The 22,616-nt window shown below is 43.2% G+C and overlaps 1 protein-coding gene across 6 annotated transcripts in view; it reads right to left on the bottom strand.

Annotated features, from left to right (window-relative positions):
• Window positions 1-22,397, bottom strand: part of rbfox2 (RNA binding fox-1 homolog 2) — a 47,648-nt gene extending 25,251 nt beyond the window's left edge. For 2 of the 6 annotated variants that reach the window (XM_042484828.1, XM_042484827.1), the window contains exons 1-2: window positions 21,327-22,397; window positions 12,155-12,205 (exon numbers count right to left, since the gene is read on the bottom strand). In XM_042484828.1, the coding sequence (XP_042340762.1) occupies window positions 12,155-12,205; window positions 21,327-21,578 (303 nt within the window). In that variant the 5' untranslated portion in view covers window positions 21,579-22,397. Of the gene's footprint in view, window positions 1-8,029; window positions 8,240-12,154; window positions 12,206-21,326 lie in introns of those variants that run through there. The other 4 variants (XM_042484824.1, XM_042484825.1, XM_042484826.1 and 1 more) reach the window with 3 other exon arrangements.
• Between the last annotated feature and the right edge of the window lie 219 nt (window positions 22,398-22,616).

Raw genomic sequence — 22,616 nt, 5'->3', positions numbered from 1 at the left:
GTGTAATTACTTTCAAAGAAAATCCCTCATGCCGTCAAAAGCTGCTCTACCTGGTGGCAAATTCCTCTTTTTCCTGCCGACTCGAGAGCAAAGAAAAACCTCATCAGATGCTTTAAACTCAGCGTTTTATGACTGCGGCACTGGCCTGATTTCAGCAGGGTAATCACACAACCAGCAATCCTGTTATCTCACTCCCTCCTCTGCCTGATAACATACAGTAAATATGTGTTCATCATTAATCTGCCGCCCCCCCTCGCTCACTGCAAACGTCCCCTTTTCATACCTAAACTGCTGCTGCTTCTTCTCCTGCCAGGTGAGTAGTCTCCACCTTCCTCCAGAACAGAAAAGCGTGTCCTCCGTCTTCCGAGCGTGGCACTCGAGCCAGATTACTGACCGCAGAGTCCAAGTTTAACTTCATTCACATTTTGAAACAGCAGCTGTGTCCGCTCCTCTAAACCCCGCTGCAGCTGTATGAACCTCTTCCAAAATCTCGTCCACAAGAATCCAAATTAAGGTTTTGATACGTGATGGCATTCCTCACATCCTCGCCTTCCTGTCCTGCCACGGCTTCACGGCAGTCTTACTGTACACTTTCAGAAAATGTTTGCTCACTATTTGCACAGCCTGTTACAGTCATTCTGAATGTTTTGATTATGTAATATCAATATGTAAGTAAATACTCATCCAGGGCTACTAAATGTCAATCTCTTCTTGAGTTTTCTGCGTAAAAAAAACTTCCAATTATCGCATTGTTTGGGGTAAATCTTCATTTAAAGGTGTTTTTACACGTCAACCACCTATCATTTTAGAAGTAGTTATGATCCGCTTCTAATTTATGAACAAAGGCTTAAAAATAGAGCAGAGATTTGTTAATATGTGAAGAATATTCTCTCTGTAACAGTGTTACATCACTGATGGTAATAATGTGAACATGAGCTGAAATCCTCTGATGAGACATCCTGAATTCATTATGTTGGAGAGAGACAAGAGAAGGAGAGCAGAGACGAGGGAAATTAGTCAGTTTAGATCAGGCTTTTAACTGCGGGAGACAAAATACATTATGTGCTAAATGATACACTGGTTGGCATCGCCTTGCATCAGCTCATCCTGGATGAACTGCATTAGCGGGAGGTAAAAAAAAATGATAGCGGGTGGAGCCAGTCAGCCCGGGTCACCAGGTAAGAGCTAACCTGGATGACGGGCAGGAATACTGAAACCAGAGCCGCCGCCGTGTCGCTGTGCTAGAAAGGGAAAGCTGATCGCCCGGGCTGGGTCAAGTGGTGAACTGGGAAAGGGGACGATACAGAGAGACTGAAAGTGCGCACAGAAAGTTTTACCTCGTTGCTGCAGAGTGTTGGCAAAGAGCTTATTATGGGATTGAAAAACCTTTTAGTCACAGTGGCAGTTCTGTGGATGACAAATGTCGGTCTGTGCACCACTGTGGTGCAGACTGAAATATCTCAACCATCATTCTGACTACATACTTATTCTAAAACTGTTTTATATATGATCTTAAATAATCTTTGCACCTCTTGTCTGCCCTTTTACTGTTTTCTAATGTTTCTCATTCGTGACTGCAAATATGTGAGAGTCATTTTGTATTTAGAGATTTCTTTTGCTTTATGTTTTTCATTGTTCGTAATTATTACAATGTGTTCGAAATAAATAAAAAATCAAATCAAAATCAATTTTTTTATTTATTTATTTTTTAATAATTTAGAAAGTAGATGTACTAGTCATTTTTTTTAATGTTTAAAAACAAAATTACATTTGTCCTTGATCCCTCTACATCTCTGGAGTTGAAGGATGAGTTTACCAATTATTAATATTATTTTTATTAAGTAACTGATTTTACCTTTTACATCTTATCTCTTTACTCTTTTATTGTAAATCTGGATCTTTTAATATGTTTTTATATTTTATTGCACTGTAAAGCACTTTGAATTGCGCTGCTGTATGAAATTTGCTTTACAAATAAAGCTGCCTTGCCTTATTAGATGAAATTTGGTTAAAACATTCACGTCCCCCCCCGAATGAATTGAAGGAGTTTTGGTGAGCCCGCCCAGTGCCATCATAAGGTCAAATGTTATATCGTCCTGTATGTTTTTACAGAGAGCCTGCAGAACTAATGACATTCCCATCAGCCTCAGCTGTACTTCGTGTTTAAAAATTATGCTTGTGACTGAGAAATCTGTAGATTATTTTTTCGATTGATCTTTTGGTGCACAAAACGTTAAGAAACAGTGAGAAAAGCATGTTTCAATATCCTGGAGCCTAAAGTGACTGCATCAAAGGACTGTCTTTGTCCAATTAAAATTTCCAAGCCCCAAAATATTCAATTTACTGCCATGCATGAACAAGAAAAGCAGCAAATTTTCACAATGGCAACGTCACCTTTTTTGGCATTTTTGCTTGAAAAACAATATAAAGATCCAGTGTATAGAATTTAGTGGTATTTAATGGTGAGGCTGCAGATTGAAACCACCTGAAACTTCTTCTAAAGTGACGAGCGTGCGGCAGAACTACGGTGGCTGACGAGAACTGCAAATGGCCCTATCTAGCTCCATTCTGAGCTTCTGTAGAACAACATGGCTGACTCGGTGGAAGAGGACCCGCTGCGTATGTAGATATAAACGGCTCATTCTTAAGTTAGAAAAATACAGTACTGATTATACACTAAAGACAACTTAGTTATTTTTAGTATTTTCAGTTTCTGCCAATATATCCCCCTAAATCCTACACACTGGACCTTTAAACTATTATTAAACTATTTTTAAAATAGTTGCAGATTTATATTATGTTAATCAAATAATTGATGAAACTGATAATTCATTGCAGCTGTAATGCAGACATCAGCATTTTGCTGAAAGCACTGCTGTGCTGAAGGGTCGAGTTACGTCTGGAGAGAGGTAGTTTGCATTTTGTGCCATCCTCTGTGGAAGGCTTGAGTGTTTGTAGCTGATCCAAACGGCCACACTACATGGTGAGGTGAAAAGCCAGCAGTCATGGAGAGGTGGGAGAAGCAATTAAGTGTAAATACGGGGATGCCGGTGCACAGTTTCAAATTCTTTCTCCTAGTAGGCATTTATTGTGTTGCACTCTGACGTTTAAATGAAAAGTGAGGGTAAATATACGTGCGGCGGACGAAAAAAAAAAAAGGTTTGGAGGGAGAAGTTCAAACCTGGCTTACTTTCTCACTTTTGCACAGCCGGTGAATGACGGCATAAAATGGTTGCGAAGGCCAGATTGTCAGTTTTGGAAAGTTACAGAAATGCACAGCAGCCCTGATCCAGTGTTGGAAAGGTTTTGGAGGGAAGGGGTTTCTGAAGCTATTTGATAATATGATGAGCAGGTCTGATCATGCAGTATAATCCAAGTCTCATTTATACAGCTGTATGCGCAGTACTTCCCAAACACATGCATTTTTGCTAAAAAGTTGCAATATAAAACACTCGTGCAGTCATGTGGCGCACCCTGAGCAGGAAACTGATTATCTTGTAGTTTTAAATCTCAATGTTTTGGTGAAAATGCATTTCTTTGAGAAGCATAATTCATCCTAAATGTTTGTCTTTTTTAAATTTCCTCTTCACAGTAGAGGCATGCGAGAAAAACAAAGTTTTCTCTGTTTATTCAAGGTAACGTGCAGTGAGTAATTGAAATAAAAAAGGTCATTTTGTGGCTGATGTATTCCTTAAAGTACTGCCTCACAGTAGCAGACTCGTAATCCTGTTCAAAATCTAAAGCTACCATGTGAGTTATGTGTGCTGCTTGCTGCGTAATTAATTGCCTTTCATGGGACAATAAGTCTGGAACTTGAACAATAAGCAAAAATAGAGGAAGGAAAACAAACTGGAAAACTTTACTCAGGGATCTCCCTGCCGCAGCGGTCGCTGCAGAGAATATTGTTGGTTACAAAACAGAGGGAGAGCAGAAAATAATCTACCTTTTGTCAAATTTGTTAGGAAACCTACCCTCCTACTCTGCTTTTAAGTGTTCATCATGGCCGCAGTGTTGTCATACTCGAGTCCCAACATTGATGACTCATGACACAACTCACTCATGGACTGATGAGTCAGTCTTGGACTTGACAAGTTGTGATGCAACTCAGACAGAATGATAGTGACTTGAATTTTTAATACCGCACACTTGGGACGTGCGGTTTTGATGTCTTGGCTGCAACACTATATAATATCCCTGCAGTCTATACTGCCGATTAGATTATATCCCCATCAATCATAACATCCTCCTCTTTGTTGTTGCTCATGCACAGAAAACAGACTACAGCCTAGCGGGAGAATGGACAACCCCGGCTGTTGCTGTTCCTTCTGCCAGACCAAAATAGAAGCGGGAATACGAGCCAAAAACAACCTTGTATTTGTGTTCGACGAATGGCCTTTTCAGAGCAGATCCATTTTAGCCGCATCTCAACAGCCCTCTCTCTACCTGATACACTGTGTCAACAGCCCGCTATCTGCAAAAATAGCGTGTGCCTGCTTTTTTTTTTTCCTTTTCTCTCTGCTCAAACCGTCAAGTTATGGGCCTTTTGCTGACTGCGAGTGGCCTTTGTGCTCAGCGTCGGGATAAAAGCATCTGCTGAATAAATGCACACAGATAGCAGGATAAGAGGAGGAACACAAAGACAAGGAGGGGAGGGCATTCCTGGTCAAATTGAAGAAGAGTGCTGCCCTGTAGACAGGCAAACTGTACGCCAGCACTCAAGTTTGTGTACGTTTTGTTTGTGTGCATGTCGTGTGCAAATCGACATGCGTGTCTGTGTGTCTGTGTGTGTGTGTGTCTGTGTGTGTGTGTGCGTTTCCGCTCTCCTGGCGTTGGGGCGTTAAGGCATTAAAGGTTGTGTAAGTGTATGCGTTGGCCAGGCAAAGCCAGTGACTCAGAGCGGTAGCTGTAGCTGGCTTACTTTCGGGTCAGTTAGCAGCAGCAAGTGTGTCTGAGGAGGCATGTTATAAAATGTGCTCGTCTGCAGCAGTCTCACTACGCTACAGGACGAGCCGGGGAGGAGGAGGAGAGGAGGAGAGGAGGAGAGGAACATGGCTAAAAGCTAACTAGGGCAACACTGGGTCATTTCACATGAATAATGACATTTCACTATCTTACTTTCCCGGGCCTCCAGCCATTAGTCTATAGCCTAATTCAACAAACTTGACGCTGGAAAATGTGATTCATGCTGTTAGCAGCAGCTCACATTTTGGCTCAATAATCGTATTAACTGGGGGAAGTTGTGCTCAGCTCAGATCTTGGCTTCTGACTCGGCGCCGATGCTGCAAACAGCTGGAGAAACGTTTAAACGCCGTGTCTGTGGCATACCGATGAGCCAGGAGACACCCTCTTGTTAAATTATTCCATCCCACGTCAACCCCTCCTCCTCCTCCTCCTCCCCCCCTCCTGCTCTTCTCCTCTTGCTGCTGTTCTCCCTTTCCTCCCACTCTCTGCTGCGCTTCTTTACGCTTCATAAAATCCAGACGGGACCCTTGCATACGTCCCGCCCCCACGCATGTCAATCAAGCCCATTCGCTTCATAGCAACAAGATGCCCGGGCTCCTCCTCCCACCCGCTCCTCTATCTCCTTATAGGGTAACATGTGTGCTTGTCAAACAAACCCCTCCCTACTAACCCCCCCCCCCCCCTCCCCCATCCTCTTCCTTGTAGGGTCTCAGCATCTCTGGGAGACCCCCTTTTTTTTAATATACATGTGCGCAGTGATACACACACGACTGTCATCCCTCCACAAGCTGTGTCAATGCTCCGCTCGGCTCCACTGCAGCATTTTATGAAAGGTAAACACTCCCAAACATAAAGACGATGACATTATTTGTCCACATTTGCTCCTCATTACAAAGCGCACGCAACCCGTAAACAAACACATGTGCAGGTGATCACACAAGCACGCAGATGGACGCGTGTTTACCCAACACGGACACGCCTCTTTCAATACATTTATGTACGTCCACGGAACGAGTTGGTCTTGTTCAGAGCTCGAGCAGGGCTCTGTGACAATGAAGCACTCGAGTGTGGTTTTAGGATGTACACACGGCAGCCGGAGGACGGTGTTGTCACTGTCAACCGCGCCATGCGAAGAGTCAGCGAGGGCAACCCCTATCTATTTCAAAAGGCAGGTTCTTTTGAAATCCACGCAGATGCCTCGCAGTGAGTGCTTTTAGAGCCATCAGAGATGCAAATAGCTGCTAAAAAGCCAGAACTGCAACTCCATGTTTGGGCAATTTCATAACCAGCTCTTTTTTTTTATTTTTTTTTTTTTTTTTATTTTTTGTGAGGCATAGTGCAAAAGGTGTTTACCTCACATGGCTCTCCCGTCGACATTTTCCTCACTCCTCGAACCATTTAACAATTCGTACAAAACGAATGACTCATGCAAGTTGCCACGGCAACACAGCTCATTGGGATCATTTACCGACCATCATTGTTAACCCTGCGAAGAATCAATAACAAGATTGGTGGAGGGGGGTGGGGCTGAAACCTCATGACCCGTTTACAGTTTTTGAAAGCGTGGCAGTGTGCGTGTGTGTGTGTGTGTGTGTGTGTGTGTGTGTGTGTGTGTGTGTGTGTGTGTGTGTGTGTAGTTTTGCAGCAGGTAGGCGTCTCTCCCTCGCCTTAGGGCGCACACTTAGGTGGGGCTTGAGAAAATATTTCATTCTTTCGCACCCGATCTGCTACTCCAACTTTCCTGTAGCAGCAAGGGGCCAAAAGACATTAGCATGCACTCTAAAAGAGCTAATAAATTACCGCGTCAGAAATCTGAATGCTTATACACATACGCACACACACACGCGTAACTGCAAAGTCAGCTCTCCAGTCTGAAATTGCGTCACAGAGCAAACTAGCTCTCTCCAGTTGACCTAATATCACTGCTCTCAGCCTCTTTCCTGTCATTTGTCCGTCTCTGCATAATTTCATCTCCCCTCGTCCTGCACGGGCTTCCCTGGCATCTGCCCGAGGGTGTCCCATCACCTTAAAAATCAATTTTTCTATTCTCCCGTTCCCATTCTCTCACTCTTTTCCCAACCCCCCCTCTTCCAGGGGCTCTTAGAGAAAAACATTGAGATAACAGCTGCCAGGGCCCCAGGGAGAACGAGAGGAGGGAGAAAAAGAGGTCAAACAGTAAAGAGAGCAGGAATCCAAAAGGTACAGCTGAAAGAGACGCAAAGACAGGAAGGAGACGACACACAGAAAGAGCCTGACTCACAGCGAATGAAATGCAATGATACGAACAAGACACTTCGCAACTTTGCAGCCCACTGTGTGCTTCGGCTTCTGTGTGTTTGTGAAATGTGTGACACAGAAATTACAGTGAGGAGGTGTTGTTAGCTGAATAGAAGAGATGCAGAAGGGAGGAGGAGAGAGAAAAAAAAAAAAAGGACAGAGACAACTGTTCTGGGGACACCTGTCCCTTTCGCTCACAGGGCTTGAGCGATGTACAGAGACAGCTGCAGAGGCAATAAAGAAGAAAGACTTTTTTTTTTTTTTTTTTTTTTTTAAATTTTACCTCCCCCTATTCCTTCCACTCAGCAGAGAGTTTACCGCAGCTGCACATGCTTACATGCTGTACTGTATGTGTCTTCTGAGCATACATAATACATGGCAGCTTTCTGGCAGTGGCGGCTCTTGATGTTCATGCGCTTCTAGCTCCAGGCAGCAGAGCAGATGCCACAACAACGGCGTTACAATAATACATTTCACCGTGGCGAATCCTAACTGTCGCGATACAATCTCCCAGCCAGTATCTCTGCTGTCATCTACGCCTACTACGCCAGTTTTACAGTGTTTATATCCCTCATGGAGTCCTAACACGAAATGCCCTGACTGGACCACTCCAGCAAAGGGGGTCAAGAAGAGTCCTCATCTGTTAGCAGTTAATTAACATTTCATGCTCAATGACAGTGCTGCCCGCGCTGATGCCGCCCCGCGTGCACAGTGGAGCCTCTGCGATGCAGAGATACAGCAGACGCACGCAGAGGGAGGATATGAGAAAGATATCGAGATAAACACTCACCGACAACACGGAAGGATAGTACAGTCCCATCATCGTATTCTGTGCAACAACTCAAACTGTCGTCGCTCCTCTCTCCTCTCTCCTCTCTCTCTCTCCTTTCCTCTTCTCACGCTGCCTCGCTTTCCTCTCCCTCTCTGAGCCTGTGTCACCTCACCAGCTCAGTCTCTCTTGTCTGTCTCACAGATTCAAAATCTCCCTCTCTCTGCCCCCGCTTGCTCTGTCTGCCATGCCAACCCACCCCCCATCCCCTCCTCCCCTCCTCCTCCTCCTCCTCCTCCTCCTGTGCTGGCCTCTGTCCCTGTCACTCTCCCTCTCGCTTGCTTTCTTTCTTTTCCTTTCCCCTCTCTCTCTCTCTCTCTCTCTCTCTCTTTCTCTCTCTGTCTCCCACTCACTCTTTTCTTTCCCTCTCCCACTCGCTCCTTGCTTTCCCTCTACCCCCAGCCTTCTGTTTTGCTGCTGTGCCCTTGCCTGCTCATCTCTTCTGTCTCTTCTCCACTCCTCCTCCTCCTCCTCCTCCTCCTCTCTCACCCAGATAGCCTGACGCCTCCCCCCTCCTACTTCTCTGCCCCTGTCACACCTGCAAACTTTCTCCTCCCCTCTGCTCCACTCTCATGTCGCAGTCCCTCCCTCTCTCCCTCTCCCTCTCTCCCTCTCTCTCTCTTTTCTTCTTCTTCTGTTCTCTTTCTCCATGTAGGTGAGTTAACTGGGGCTGCTGGCACCACTGGGAGAGGAAGTGAAGACTCTCCCTCTCTCTGTCTCTCTCTTTCTCTCTCCCCTTTCAGAGATGCACCTTGTTACATAAATGTGCTGATTTACATGTTTTGTCTCATATTTGAATGAGCGCCCGACTCATTTTTCTGCTAAAGCGGCGTCAGGTTAAAACCTAGAAATGTTTTCATAACACTTCTAATCTAAGTCACATTATAAATTATAATCCTTAAAGCTGCTCTAATCAATATTATTTGTATTCAGTGTAACAATGGATAAACATTAGCCCTCTTCCGTACACATGTGCTGATTTGGCTCAGCTGGGTTTGTCTCAGTCAGCCCAGTGCAGCAGGGATTTTCATCTTCTTATAGCTGGGCTATACGCTTCTGTGTCTTAAACTGATGGCGTGCTTGTCATGAGTCAAAAGCCCTTTTCTACCGCCTGTTAAAGGCAGGAATATGGTGAATTTTGCCCCCTTGGCGCTGCATATAAAAGGTACGATCGCGGAATGGGAGGACAGAGTTGTCTCGTCTTTAAGCCAGCAGTGGATGCTATGTCAACAGGACAGCGGGCAGGATCAAGGGCGGGACAGGTGTGATGTTTTGACAGCATGTTATGTGTGTGTGTCCCTGCGGGAGATTCACAAAGCAGCAAGCAGCAGTTGGCAGCTAATTTAAAGAAAAAGAACTGCATCTATAAACGTCTGCAAATTGGGAATACAGTAAAATTCGGGAGCTCCTTACCCTCTGAGCAGAGGACAAGATCAGCGGCCATGTAACAGAGACAGTAAATGGTTGTTACTGCCATGTTATGCCGTTGTTTTTGTTTATTAAGTGCTGCAGATGCATATGTTTCGTCCTACAAGAGGCAAACAGTGTTGCGTTAAATGTCACGCCTCTTTTGATTCCGCGATGCCAGCATGCTATTGAAAAGTAGCCGTTGTTTGGTTCTAATTAAAAACGTAAAGGAGGCATAAAGAAGGGCCCTATAGCTCCGTCTCTTTGTTAAATGGGCTATCAATACTCATTGTCATCTTTAAGATTTGCCTTTATTTTGAATTTTCCATTGCATGTCTTTGACACCATTCCCATCCAGGCGTACCTCCTTCCTTGACATTTAAACAGTGCTTGCAGTTTAACGGCAGACAATGGTAAGAAGCCAAGAAAAAGACAATGAGTATATTTTCTAAAATCGTATCATATCAATCACAGGCTGCTGAATTTAACTGAATCGAAAACATATGGTGGCAGACTTTGCGATATTGGCAAATATCGTATCGTCCAGAGAATATATAATATAATATTGTGATGAAATTTCTGACGTAAACCCCTAAAACCAGTGCAGTACAGTTTGACCCGGCTCATACATAAGTGCCAATGGAAAAGTCCTAAATGGGCTCCATAAAGCCAGATCAATACATCTGAGCTTAACTGAGTGTTTTGGTATCTTTCAGCTCACTGTTTTGATTTTAAAGCTCTAAACTTTACTCTTCTGGTTTACTCTCAGTGTTCCTATCAACCTTGTTTCCAGCAGCAGCTGTTTTCATTAAGAAAGCTCCAAAAAGCCTGCACACTACCTGCTCAGCACCAAACTGCATACACACACACACACTTAGCGGCTAGATATTGAACACAGTGTAGTGGAGCATTCAGCAGCTTAAGAGCCAAATATCTTTCTCAGACACATTTAATGACACGTGCATCGACCACTGGGGACAGGAAAACACGCCTCGAGCAGCCACTTTATCAGAAGTGCAACAGAAGAACGACTCGTGAAGCAAAGCCGAACAAACCTCAAGATGAAGGGATTCATCATGTCAGGTAATTTTTTTAAAAAACAAAACAAAGACAGTCAACAATGTGCTCCAACATGGTAACACTGAACTCACACACACATATAGTATTTGTCATCAGCGTGACATCCAACAGATGCATCCATCATTGAATTTCTTGTGCGTGGGTGGGCAATTTAAATCTCGCACGGGAAAGGCCGACTCCGCCAGGAACAATGGAAACTACTAGAACTACTAGAACAGCAGAATGTAAATAATCAAATTGGAATACTGTATTTTGGCTATAAATGGGGTTTTAATCCAGAAAGTGGATACGTGTTGTGCACTTTACAAAACCTTCGTAAAGCGGTCTGTTCATTTAAAAAAACAACAAAAACAACATCTTTCACTGATGCAGATGCGTATTGTGCTTTAGGTCATATTATCTCTGCACCTTTTTGCAGACTCTCACCCTTCAGCTGGCAAATATCACGAGCCTTGTTTCTGTCATTTTTGAATGAAACCATATCTGGATAATCACGTATTTACATAAAATGACCCAAAAACATGACTTTAACTGATAGCAAAAGCCAGGAAAGTTTTACATCCCGTGTGTGAAAGGGCTTGTCCCTCTCTTCACACATCGGGCTTCTGCTGCTCTCCAGGCTCTTCCTTTCAGGAGCCTTTGATCACATCATTCTCACACCACTGTTGACAGTTTAGCACCTCAGTGTTGTGGGAGCCTCTGCCGCCCGGCATTGTTTTTCTTCCTCCTCTGCTGTTTTTTTTTTCCCTGGTCAGAGGCCGGTTCACACTTCCGAATCCCTCAAGTAAACCCCTGACTTTCTCCTTTATAGATCCCGACGTGAGATTGCTTGAACTAGGTAACACTTCAGCCTTTAGGACCATTCTTGGAACATCATCATTAGCGAGGGAACGGTTCAAAGCTGTATCATCTTACTGTGACATAAAAAAATAAAAAAAAACCTGGCTAATTGGCTTCCCGGCTTCCGCAAGATCCGCCAAACAGTATTGCCAGGAAATAAAGAAAAATCTCTCAAAATGAGAGCGCACAAGTGAAGCCTTAAGTCAGATGAAGCGCAGATAAGCAGCCAGAGGTTGCTGGGCATCGCGGAGAGCGAGGGATGAGGGGATTATGGGCAGAGCATGAGAGGATGAGTGGATGAACGAAGGATGATCTGAGGATTAACCACATAAACTGAACGGTCTAATAACACAATCAGGCTAATACAAACACCAGTAAACAGATTGTTGCCTCGCACACACACACACACACACAATTGATAGCTTTAATATGGGTGTGTATTCGTTTGAGGAGAGGAAAACAAGAATATCTGCATGTTTAAACCCCCCCAAAAAAACACTGGATTTAAAAAGCTCAAAGATGATTAATAGTATTGCTGATTGTTGCGAGTAGAAAGAAAAGTGGTGGGAGGGCAGGACTGGAAGAGTGAAGGGTGTGGAGGCATGTCTTCTTCTACACAACGGATGAAGTATAATCTACACCCCCACCTTGTGGTTTACACTGCTTCACTGTTAATGCTTCATGAATATGAAAAAATATCAGAAGATGGTGGAATACCCTTAAACATGGAGCATGTTAGAGGTGAAATCACATCCTTACCTGACTATGAGACGGGTAGCCATGATAACCAAGGGTCAAAGGGTCGTTGTTCTGAAAGAGAGCAGATTTTTTGGACACAAGGTCAATGCTTTGCGAAGCAAAAAAAAGACACTAGTTTTGAATTCTTTCACACTTCCTTCACACTTTTTCATTTGACTCTGCGTGGTGTTTTTGCCGACTCCTAATCAAATTAACTCGCCCGGTGACACACTCCTGCTATCTCCTCCAGAGTTTTTTTTCTACCCACCGGATCTTTTGTCTGCTTATAAAGACGTGATAACGGGGGCGAGTGAGATCATGCGAGCAAGGGAGATGAAAGACGGGGCAGAAAAGAACAAGCTCTCACCATGGCTCTTAAATCATAAATAGGTCAGGGGTGTCAGCGAGCATGAAGCCCCCGTCGGTGTGAAATGGCATCATGAGCCCTGATGCAATCTCCGACACATTCCTCTCAAATGTCTGCGCGGAGCTAAGACGGATGCATCAGACATCTGGTGAGTAATTACACTTTAACAAGACGCGTTGAGGGGAATTTTGTTTGGAGCCAAATATTAAACAGAAATCATGTCCCGAAAATAGTTTGTAACTCACTTTATTTGTACTCATAACACTGTGTTCCAGCTTTTATGCTAATGTGCGCCATTAAAATGGGAGTTTTACGCAGCAATTACAGCACTCTTTGAACGGGGGGAAAACAGATTTGCCTGTCTCTGGCTTCATATCACTAGATTAGAAAACAACTCCGCTCCTCCCTCCCTCCCTCCCTCTCTCCCTCTCTCCTCCTCCCATGATCTTCCTTTCATCTGGAACCAATGTCCCTCATCTGCTCTGTCCCCAGGGGGAACACTTTGCTCTGCGCGCTTTAGTTCGCCTGATTAATACTGTAGCCATCTAACTTTGGACCCCACGGGGCCTTTTTCGCTAAAACTAAGCACAATGTTTCCAAAATGCTTAGAAGCTCAGGACGAGGAGGAGGAGGAGGGGAAGAAGTCTTTGTCTCCGATCGAAAAATGCAGTTTGTGTGAGTCTATCTCAGAGCCAAAAATGTACTTAGTGAACTGGCTTTGGGAGGCAGAAGCTCTAAATAATGAATCACCTCTTAGAGGCTTGAATAACATGAATAAAGTATAAACCGTATTTCGCAGCGAGGCCAAACTCTAAACACAACGCACTGGAGGTACGAAGCAGAGGAGGATCAAAACAACATAAAAAAAAAGAGGAGACTTTTGAGGCAAAGTGATGGGGAACACATCTGGGAACATCTGGATTTCATATCAAGAGAGGCTGAGGGAGCTGGAAATACAACAGGAAATGGACAGCAAAGGGGAGGAAAAAACGAGATGGAGGGAGCAAAGACAATGACTCATACATGAGCGGAGTCATGTGCTTAATTTCCTTAAGGAACTGGGAGGAAGGAGAAGAAGGAGGGCGAGTCGAGTGTGCCTCAGTCTCACTCTCAACACCACAGTCGTGAGCACGGAGCACGAGAAGATTCTGCACGATTGTTAATGAGGTTTTTTTGGCGATGATAAATGAAGTTCCTGGGGTTGGCGTCCGTGGTGGGTTTTGAGAGGGGGGGTGGAGGGGCTAAAACAAGAGACTGCAGGGGAAAACCGGGTGAGCAATCAGGAGAAAGTAACAAAATGACTTAAAGTCAACAGATGGCAGAGAGGGGAGGAGGGGGAGGGAAGGCGAGCTCAGGGGGGGGAAGGGAACAGGGCCGACCCTGCGATAATAAAATCTGGAAACAGGCGAGAAACTTTCTCCTTCACAGCATCTTTGCACAAGGTGACAGCGATCTGTTTAACATACAGGGCCTGCTGCCCCCCCCCAAAAAACTACAGCAGTCTACTGGAAAGCTCTATATGGCAAATACTAACCCTAGAAATGTTTCCTCTCAACTCCTATGATAGAAATGTCATTTACAGTGGGGGAGATTCAACCTGGTTTTTCGGAGTTGCATGTTGGGAAATTTGCATAATAAGCAAAATAATCAAATTAAATAAGCTAGTTCAGTTTAAGCCGCGTTCTCCCAGCTCTGCCTCACTTTCACTTTAGTGCCCATCGTTTGTTACAATTTTACATCACGTGTGATAGTGTTTGAATGCGTGTCGGTATGTGTGTTTGTTTGTGGGTTTTTGACTTGTGCACTTTGTCACTGTTTTTAATAAGTGCTAAACAAATTAAGTTATTATTATTATTTAATTACAAAAAAAACAGAAATGACACCAGCCTTGCTTCTGATTAACTTAGACAGTTGATCTAAGAGTCTAAGTCTGTGTTTGTGGTGTTCAGAAATCCACCCGTTATCACGGTGCAGTCACGCACCCTTTCATCTTTAACATTATTTACATTAGTTATGTATAAAAATTAGGCCAATATAGGGAAATAGCTATATTTTGACTTTTAGTTGACTTCAAAAAAGGTGTTCTGTCAGTATAAACTTATATTTTCATGCCCAGAAATGCATCTTTTGCCATAACTAAGTCATGTAACCTTTTCTCATCTGCACAATTAGATGGTGTGTAATGATGCATAAAGACACTGCAACATGAGACTGGATGTTTGCATTTAAAGACAAATTATAGCTATTTCCGTTTTTGAGGAATTAATAAGTTCATTATGTTAATTACACATTTGCCCGACATGCAACTCACAGCAGCCAAGTTGAATTTCATCGACTGGACCTATGGATGACATTTCAATCATAAAGGTTTCTAGAAAACAACATTTCTGGGTCCAAGAAATTTCCAGTAGACTACAGGTGGCGGTAGGTGTCTGATTGTTTTTTGTGTCTAATTTAGTCACAAGACTCATGTCTATTCCTATCGTGCCTTGGGACCGCAGCTCTTCTGAGGAGGAGGTGGAAGAGGAACTACATTTCACCGCTGCGAGAGTCATCCTACCTCACTGCAAAGCAGGGCGCTCAGGAGGATGTGAATCCATTTCATCCACAGAGCACTTATGTGCTAAGCCTCCAAACAGTCAGCCAGATGATCTCAAGTTTATTTTCCCTCGATGTACTTCACATCCCTCAGACTTTCCGCAGTAAACCTACACACGCTTTTTCAGGGGGATGTTGGCTACAGGCAGAGTGGATTTTGGAAAGCGTCTCGGCACTTCTGGCATAATAATAATCATATAGCAGCGGTATCTGCCAGCCAATCACATGCAGCATAATCAAACCGGTGTCCACTGCGCTGATCTGCATCTCGAGATAAAACTGTTATTTTTATCCCCCAATTTATTTCACATCTGATTGGAGGAGATTAGTATTCTCATGTAATTATTTACTGCACAACATAATTGCCCATCATGATTATGCGCCATGATTATTTCATTGCAACATCACTCCACTGAAACTGGAGGCTGATACTGGACTTTGGGGAACGTGTTGATGCCCATTTTTTGGTAGAAATGTTTGGCTGCTGTTCATTTTTAAGATTTTAGCAGGGATTCATTAAAATTGATGAGCACAGGGCACTGATAACACCTGGTCACACCATGTAATGATTAACACATCATCATCTGAGGCACTTTTATGTGAATTATGTATATGGCTGCTATGAATAATAATTATTATTATGAACCTGCAGCATATTTTCTTCATTAAACAATACATCTTCAGCATAAGCAAGGCCGTAGCCATGGAGTCAACATTTGGGAGGGTACCAAATTTCAAAATTTGAAAACTCATTCCCTGCTTGTTATACAATTTATCATAAACAAGAACAGATATACAGCATACTATATGTGATAAATTAAAGCTACTAATGTCAACATGCAGCACAACATAAGTAACTGACATCTTATCTCTGACAGAATATAACATAATAAAAACATTAACATTAGTTGAATACACAAGGTGTGTTCTGCTGGGGTATGGCAACACCACTTGGACAATCCACATGCAGAACTGCAGTACAACATAAATACTAGAACCGGTAGTAATTGTAGTTGTAATTTGGTAAATTTAGTCATTATTCAGATTACATTTGGTAATGACGATTTTAGACAGCAGTGTGGTTTCCTGTCATAGAGTAGAATTTTTATCAATATACTGAGGAGACAATTTTTTATCATTTTTAAATGATACAGTATATATTATAATTACCGCCTTGGGGCTAAGTAGCGTCAGAAAATGGAATAAATAACATACATCACAATTTCCTAACGCTTAAGGAGATGACTTCAGTTTAGTTTTTTTTCTGACTGAGAATCCAAAAACCAAATATATTTAATTTACCATCATGTTTGCCAAAAGTAGATAATCCTTACATTAGAGAAAGACTGACAAAAGCAAAAATTATTTTTTAACAATTACCAACATGGTTGGAAAGAGGTTTCCTGTTTATATTAATTCATTATTTGAGTTCTGTTAATGTTGTGCTTTTTTTTAATTACAATTACCTTTGTCAGCTTTGTCAGCAGACCTCTTCTTATATATACATGACAGATTTGCTATTTCACAATAAGCAGCCAGGCACCACTCCAAAATAATCATTGGTAAATGTAATCATGATCATAAATAAATATGTAATCATTATTAATATCTGTTCTAGTATCAGGGTGTACTGGTGTTTTGTGTGTGGTTTGTGGTTTCGCCGTAGCCCAGCAGAACGCACCTCGCTGGCGTATTCAACGATCATCAATGTCTTAATTACATTATATTTGTCAGATAGCTCATGTGAAATCTGAGCTAAGTGTCAATTTTTTAATGTTGTATTGCATGTTTAATTAATGTAGACAGTAGTAGCTGTACTTGCATTTAATAAATAATATAATATAGCATGAATGAATTTTCAAATTTCACTTTTTTTGGGGGTTGGGGGATACACCCAGACATCCCAGGAGATTTTGTCCCCCCAAATGCAGACTTTAAGCCTACTGCCCAGTACAACGATGTCCTGTGAACAGGATTATGATATGTCAGCCACAATAATATCCATCCAAAATATATATTATTCTGTCTAATTGTCAGATAAATTCTGATTTTTTTTCCCCCAAGTCAACCCCAGAAATACTGTGGGAGTCACAAATCACTTAACTGCAATTGATCTGCGAGGATAACATTAAGGTCATCAAATCTGCCTGGCAGCAGAGCACCAAAACCCGCAGGCTGCTCTCTCAAACATAATTCAGTCAACCGACCTCTGCTGGCAATTTATCACAAAAAAACAGGGGCCCAAAAGCTAAATAAATATTCTCAACTCGCAGCAAAAGTTCATTTTTCTTGCTGACGTTTTCTTTCTATTTCAGTGGCGGGCCAGAGATGAAAGTACAGAGGAGTGATCCACCTACATTAATGTCCGAATCAAGTCATTTGTCCTCGGCGCTGTCACCCCCGGCAAGACCTTATTAGGTTAGAGAGGGCCCTGGTTTCCTACGCAGAGTGACAACAAAACATGAGCCGCTCAGCAGCACGCCGGATGGATATTGAAGCAGACAACCTCCTCTCAACATTTCCAAAAATCTGACTCGGACTGGAAATGCAGGGTGTTGTTATGAATCCCCTGTGCAGGACTTCCCCGGTGCAGCACTGGAATGCAAAATAGACTGAAAATGTCTTTTTCACTGGGAGCACTCTAGCTGGTGGTCTAACTTAATATTCATTTAAAATCTATACTATTGGCTGAGCTCAGTGTCAGCGGCAGGAGGTCAGAAGCTAATTTGTACGAGCAGCCGTGAACGTTTGAACTCACACTGTTGTGTGGATGCACCCAGTGAGCTTTATTCGCGCGCATTAGCCGAGCATTCAGTCACGTACTGCATGCTGCACTGATTTATATATGCATTGCTGCTCGACTAAAACTTTTCAGATTTGACTCGACGGTGCACTTCCAACCCCCACACTGTGATGACATCATGCCCTAATGAGGAAAACAGCAGTGTCGATGGCCAAATGGGAAAGATCCCATTATTGGGCTGCAGTGGTACAAATGGATTGCTCTTTACCACGACCACGCCCCATCGTGTTGGCTTCAGTTACAGGTCAGAGTTCAACTCCTGCCATGATGCCAGCAATAAATGGTTTTAAAAAGACATAAAGGATGGAAAAGACGGAGGAAGGGAGACGCGGTGCTTTATAAGCGCCAGGATACTGCTCGCTGTAATATTTTCCATCCTTTACCCTTCTGGAGATTAGCTTAACAGAAGTGCTTGTGTGCATTTTTATAGAAGTTTCTCTGAAAGCTAAGTGCTCAGGTTTAAAAAGTAGGAAAATTGGACGTCACTCAGCCAAACTTGTTTGCAGAATACTGTGTTACCAGAGGCGCACCACCAAATCCTGGGTCCTGTGCATAAGCAGTCTTTGTGGGTCCCCCATCCTTCCTCTCTGGATTCATATCTCTCTCACACAATTTAATTTTTTTTTCTTTTTTAAAATCAGTTGGGTCCATTTTGTCTTTCTGTCTTTTTTGGAACCCCATTTCATTTTCTCTTTCTACGTTGGTGCTCCAGCAACATAAGCAGTCACTTACTCAGCTCTAGCTATGTTCAGAGATGACTAAGCCATTTTTGTCTTTAAGGGACCATTTTTAATATAAAGTTTGATCTTTCAACTGACTAATTCAGCCAATTTAATTTAGTTATGGCATTAAATACTAAAAAATTGCAAACAAAACCAGACTTTTTATTTCAGGCTTTTCGGGGGCCCACCCCACCCCTTGGGGCCCCTGGTTAATCAGTCCCACTTTTGCTCCCACTATGACACTTTTGGGTATTACCATCTTAGATTTAAAATATGTCAAAGTGTTGTAATGCATACATACACACACAAAAACTGGTATTTAGGGTGGAGTGAAAAGGCTGATACAGCACAGTATCGCAATAGTTTTGCATGACAATATTGTATCGTTACATGGATGCCTTTTTTTTAAAAAAAGATAAATCATTAATATTACAAAGAAAAATTTAACTTTTGGTAGCCTACTAGAATATTAAAAACAATTGTTTTTTAAGCCCAGTTTATTTGATTTGCTACCATAAAACTGATTAAAGTGAAATGAACAGACTGAAAAATTTTATCCAACTAGATTAAACAGGAATGACCAAAGTTACAGCATCCTCTGTGGTAATTTACAGTACAAAAGAGGTAATAAATAGCAATATATCACAATATATGTTACTGCAATACTCGGCATAATGCAACACATTTTAAATCACAATAATATCGTATTGTGACTTTGGTACGGGGATAATAATGGATATTGGGGCCTCTAGTGATTCTGACCCCTAACTGCTAGATTTGAAAAGCTCAAGGCTGAGCTTGCAAACTCACAGCCAGCACTGTTTTTGGAGGTGTGAAAAATAAATTTAAGACTGACAAATATTTTCATTCTATAATCCTGTCGATTCATCATTTAGTCTATCACAGTTTCCCAAAGTCCCAGGTAGCATCTTCTTGATTAATCATCAATTAAACACCGGCAAAGTGTAAACAATTTTTTTTTTAAATTGCCAATCACTGAATCCTAAAATCTAACATGATGTCATCAAACAGTCCAAAACCAAACAGATTTCAATTTGGGATTAAATAATGCAGAGAAAATAGGAAACCTTTGTATCTGAGAGGATGGAATAAACATTTTGGGGGCATTTTTCACTTAAAAAATAAGATTAGTCGATTATAAAAGCAATCATTATCTGGATCATACTCATGCATGAGTGTGCGTCTGTGCATGTGTGTTGAATAAACCCCTCTGCCTTAGATAAGGATCTCAGGATCAGTGTGGTTATAATGCCCCCTCCAGTATGAGATGTGATCCCATTAGCTGGAAACAAAGCCTCTTTACTGCCAGTGATAGGGCAAATCTGTTCCTGCACCAACTGAGAGAGAGGGGGCAGGGATGCAGAGAGTGAGGGAGGGGGGCATCTCTCCCACTCTCGTTTCCGGACTGTCCAGCCAGCTCACGTTCAATACATTTTAGGGGCTGGAGCTATTGATCTGCACATCTCTCTCCTCCCAACACACACAAACACGCACACTCTTCCACTCACATCTGTTTTTAAGTGCATTACGTTCCTAAGCCTGTCTGTCAGCACTCTCGGCCGGCATGACGATGTAAAGCCAGCCATTTAGTTTTCCAAGCAGGAGCAAACAGGCCACTTCACCTCCATTACTGGCGCTTTCAGTGGTGGAGAAATGGTTTTCTGTTTTCCAATGGATTGCTTCACCCTACACAATATATCATAATGATGTCCAGAGCATCCTCCTGCCCTCCTACGGTGCTCTATTCAGAAATATTTCAATATTTCTGGGTCACTGTTGGTGGGGATGGCGGGGGAGGGGGCTGAAAATTGATTTTACTGACATTGGAAGAAAATAGGTTAAGAGACTGTTTCACTTTTGCTGATTCAAGCACAGAATGGGAGGCTGCAGCAGCGGTGTTGATAAAAGGTAATTAGATTGATTAGGTTTGGTCTGATTGCCCCCTAATAAAATCTGAGGCCTTTTGTTTACCTCTAATCCCCCCTCCTGTGCGCCCTCTTTTACTCAAAGATCACACAAGCAAACAGTGACATCAATTTCCATTCGAAACCAAATGTTGCCCACACCATTATGCCACATGGCAGAGAGGGTTTTTTTGCATAATAAAGGTCAAGTTTGTTTACATCCCCCACCCTAGGGTGAGACTGGGCTTTACTGATATTCATACAACAGAATATGCTCTTTGGAGAGATTTGAAGCTACATGATGTCTGAGCAGCAATGTCACAAAAACTGGATTGATTGGTACAAATTGGACAGTTGCAATTCTTCAGTGGAAATGTCTGAGCTACAATGTAGCAGCTACAATGCTATAGGCTATTGTAGCTGAACAGCCCATTGCACACCACGAGCTGCATGCATACTATTGCAACCTGCCTATAAAACTGAATAAACAGCATGTAGAGTCATTTGCAGCTGTGAAATGTGGTGGTATGTCCTGCAGTGCTGGTAATGGACTGAGCAGAGTCTATGGTGGGCCATTTGGGGCCCTTCTGCTGTAGCTACTGTATCTGTAACTGTGACTTCCACATGGAAACATTGCAAACGCAACCACAATTTAGTATTTAAAAGATACATGCACTTAAATACTGCCACCATGCACCAAAACACCAACAGATCCTTGCATCACGAGAAGTCGTGCCTACTGTATTTGGACAAAAGAGCCCCCGCTCCTCCTCCTCACCTGCCCAACCTCGCCGATCCCTCCTGATCCGTCGATCCGGGGACGCTTGCACTCAGCGCCGGTGGAGTCCACCAGAGTAGCCGCTGTCTGTCCGTCGGGCTCCGGGTCTCCGCGCTTCATGCCCCGGACAGCCGCAGAAGCGCCGCCCGCGTTGGGATGCACCCCAGCCATGGTGTCCAGCTCTCTATCCCGGTCCATGAGACCCCGGGACACAGGCAGCATGATGGATGCAACGTCGGTCGACATTAACATTTAAAAATCTTCTTTTGTCCCCTGTCTTGAGGTGGAAATAAGACTACCTACTCGTGTGCACCTTTGTGCTTACAGCCAGCCTGTGGACGGGTTTCCTCTGCAGTTAAAACAGTCTTTAAATGCTGCAAAGACTGTGTTTTGTACTGGGCCTTTGTATGAGCCCCCTGAAGAGTTATCTGGAGATGTTTTGGCTCCCTGGTTTCAGAAATGTAACCACCGCGGTTGTTAAAAAACAAACAGCTCATAAACGCCTCTTTTATCTAATAAAACACAGCGGCTCAATTCACACAAATGTCCCCTAAAACACAAGCAGGTTTGTCGGGTGAATTTGTAGCCCCCGTTTGCTGACCGTGTATTTATTTACTGCGGGGCTGCCTAAGAGGCCTACGTTATTTCAGATCATAACAAACCAATTAAATAAGCACCGATCAACACAATGGCTCCTGAGCATAACCTACCGCCCAATTTCCATTTGCCCTCGTTTTTTTGTTTCCACGAGGAGCCGTCGGCTTTTTTTTCTTTAGGAGCACAACATCAACATCCTACCGCAACCTCAAGACGAAAACCCCCTCAACATGTCTTCCCTGTCGCCTTTTTTCCTCCCTGTCTATGAGCCACAGAGCAGAGGTTCACTGAAAGTCAATCCGCGTCAGGAGCTCTCTCTTCGCCCCATGTTAGTCCGCAAGTCTGCGTTAAGAGAAAATTAATGCCCCCCAAAAAAACAACAAGCAAACGGACGGAGGGGCTGCGGTGTTTCCTTCCCCTCTCTCTCTCTCTCTAATTTTCTTTCCTCTCTCCGTTTTCCCGGTGTGATCTTGTAGCGTGTGTGTTACAGAAAGGAAATTGTCCTCCCTCCCTCCTCCTCCTACTCTCTTGGTGTAGTCATTCCCCTCCTCCTATCTTCCGCTCTCCCTTTGAACGCTGAGCCAGGCAGCCATGCAGCCTGCAAAATACACGCAGTGTGCCGCAGTGCTTCCATACATTTCACCGAGGGGAGGTGTGTGTGTGTGTGTAAGCGTGTATGGATCTGTGTCTTAT

This window comes from Plectropomus leopardus, chromosome 4 (assembly GCF_008729295.1).
Source record: "Plectropomus leopardus isolate mb chromosome 4, YSFRI_Pleo_2.0, whole genome shotgun sequence".
NCBI lineage: Eukaryota > Metazoa > Chordata > Actinopteri > Perciformes > Serranidae > Plectropomus > Plectropomus leopardus.
Note: the sequence above shows the minus strand (reverse complement) of the source record. Positions and strands in the feature narration are given on the sequence as shown.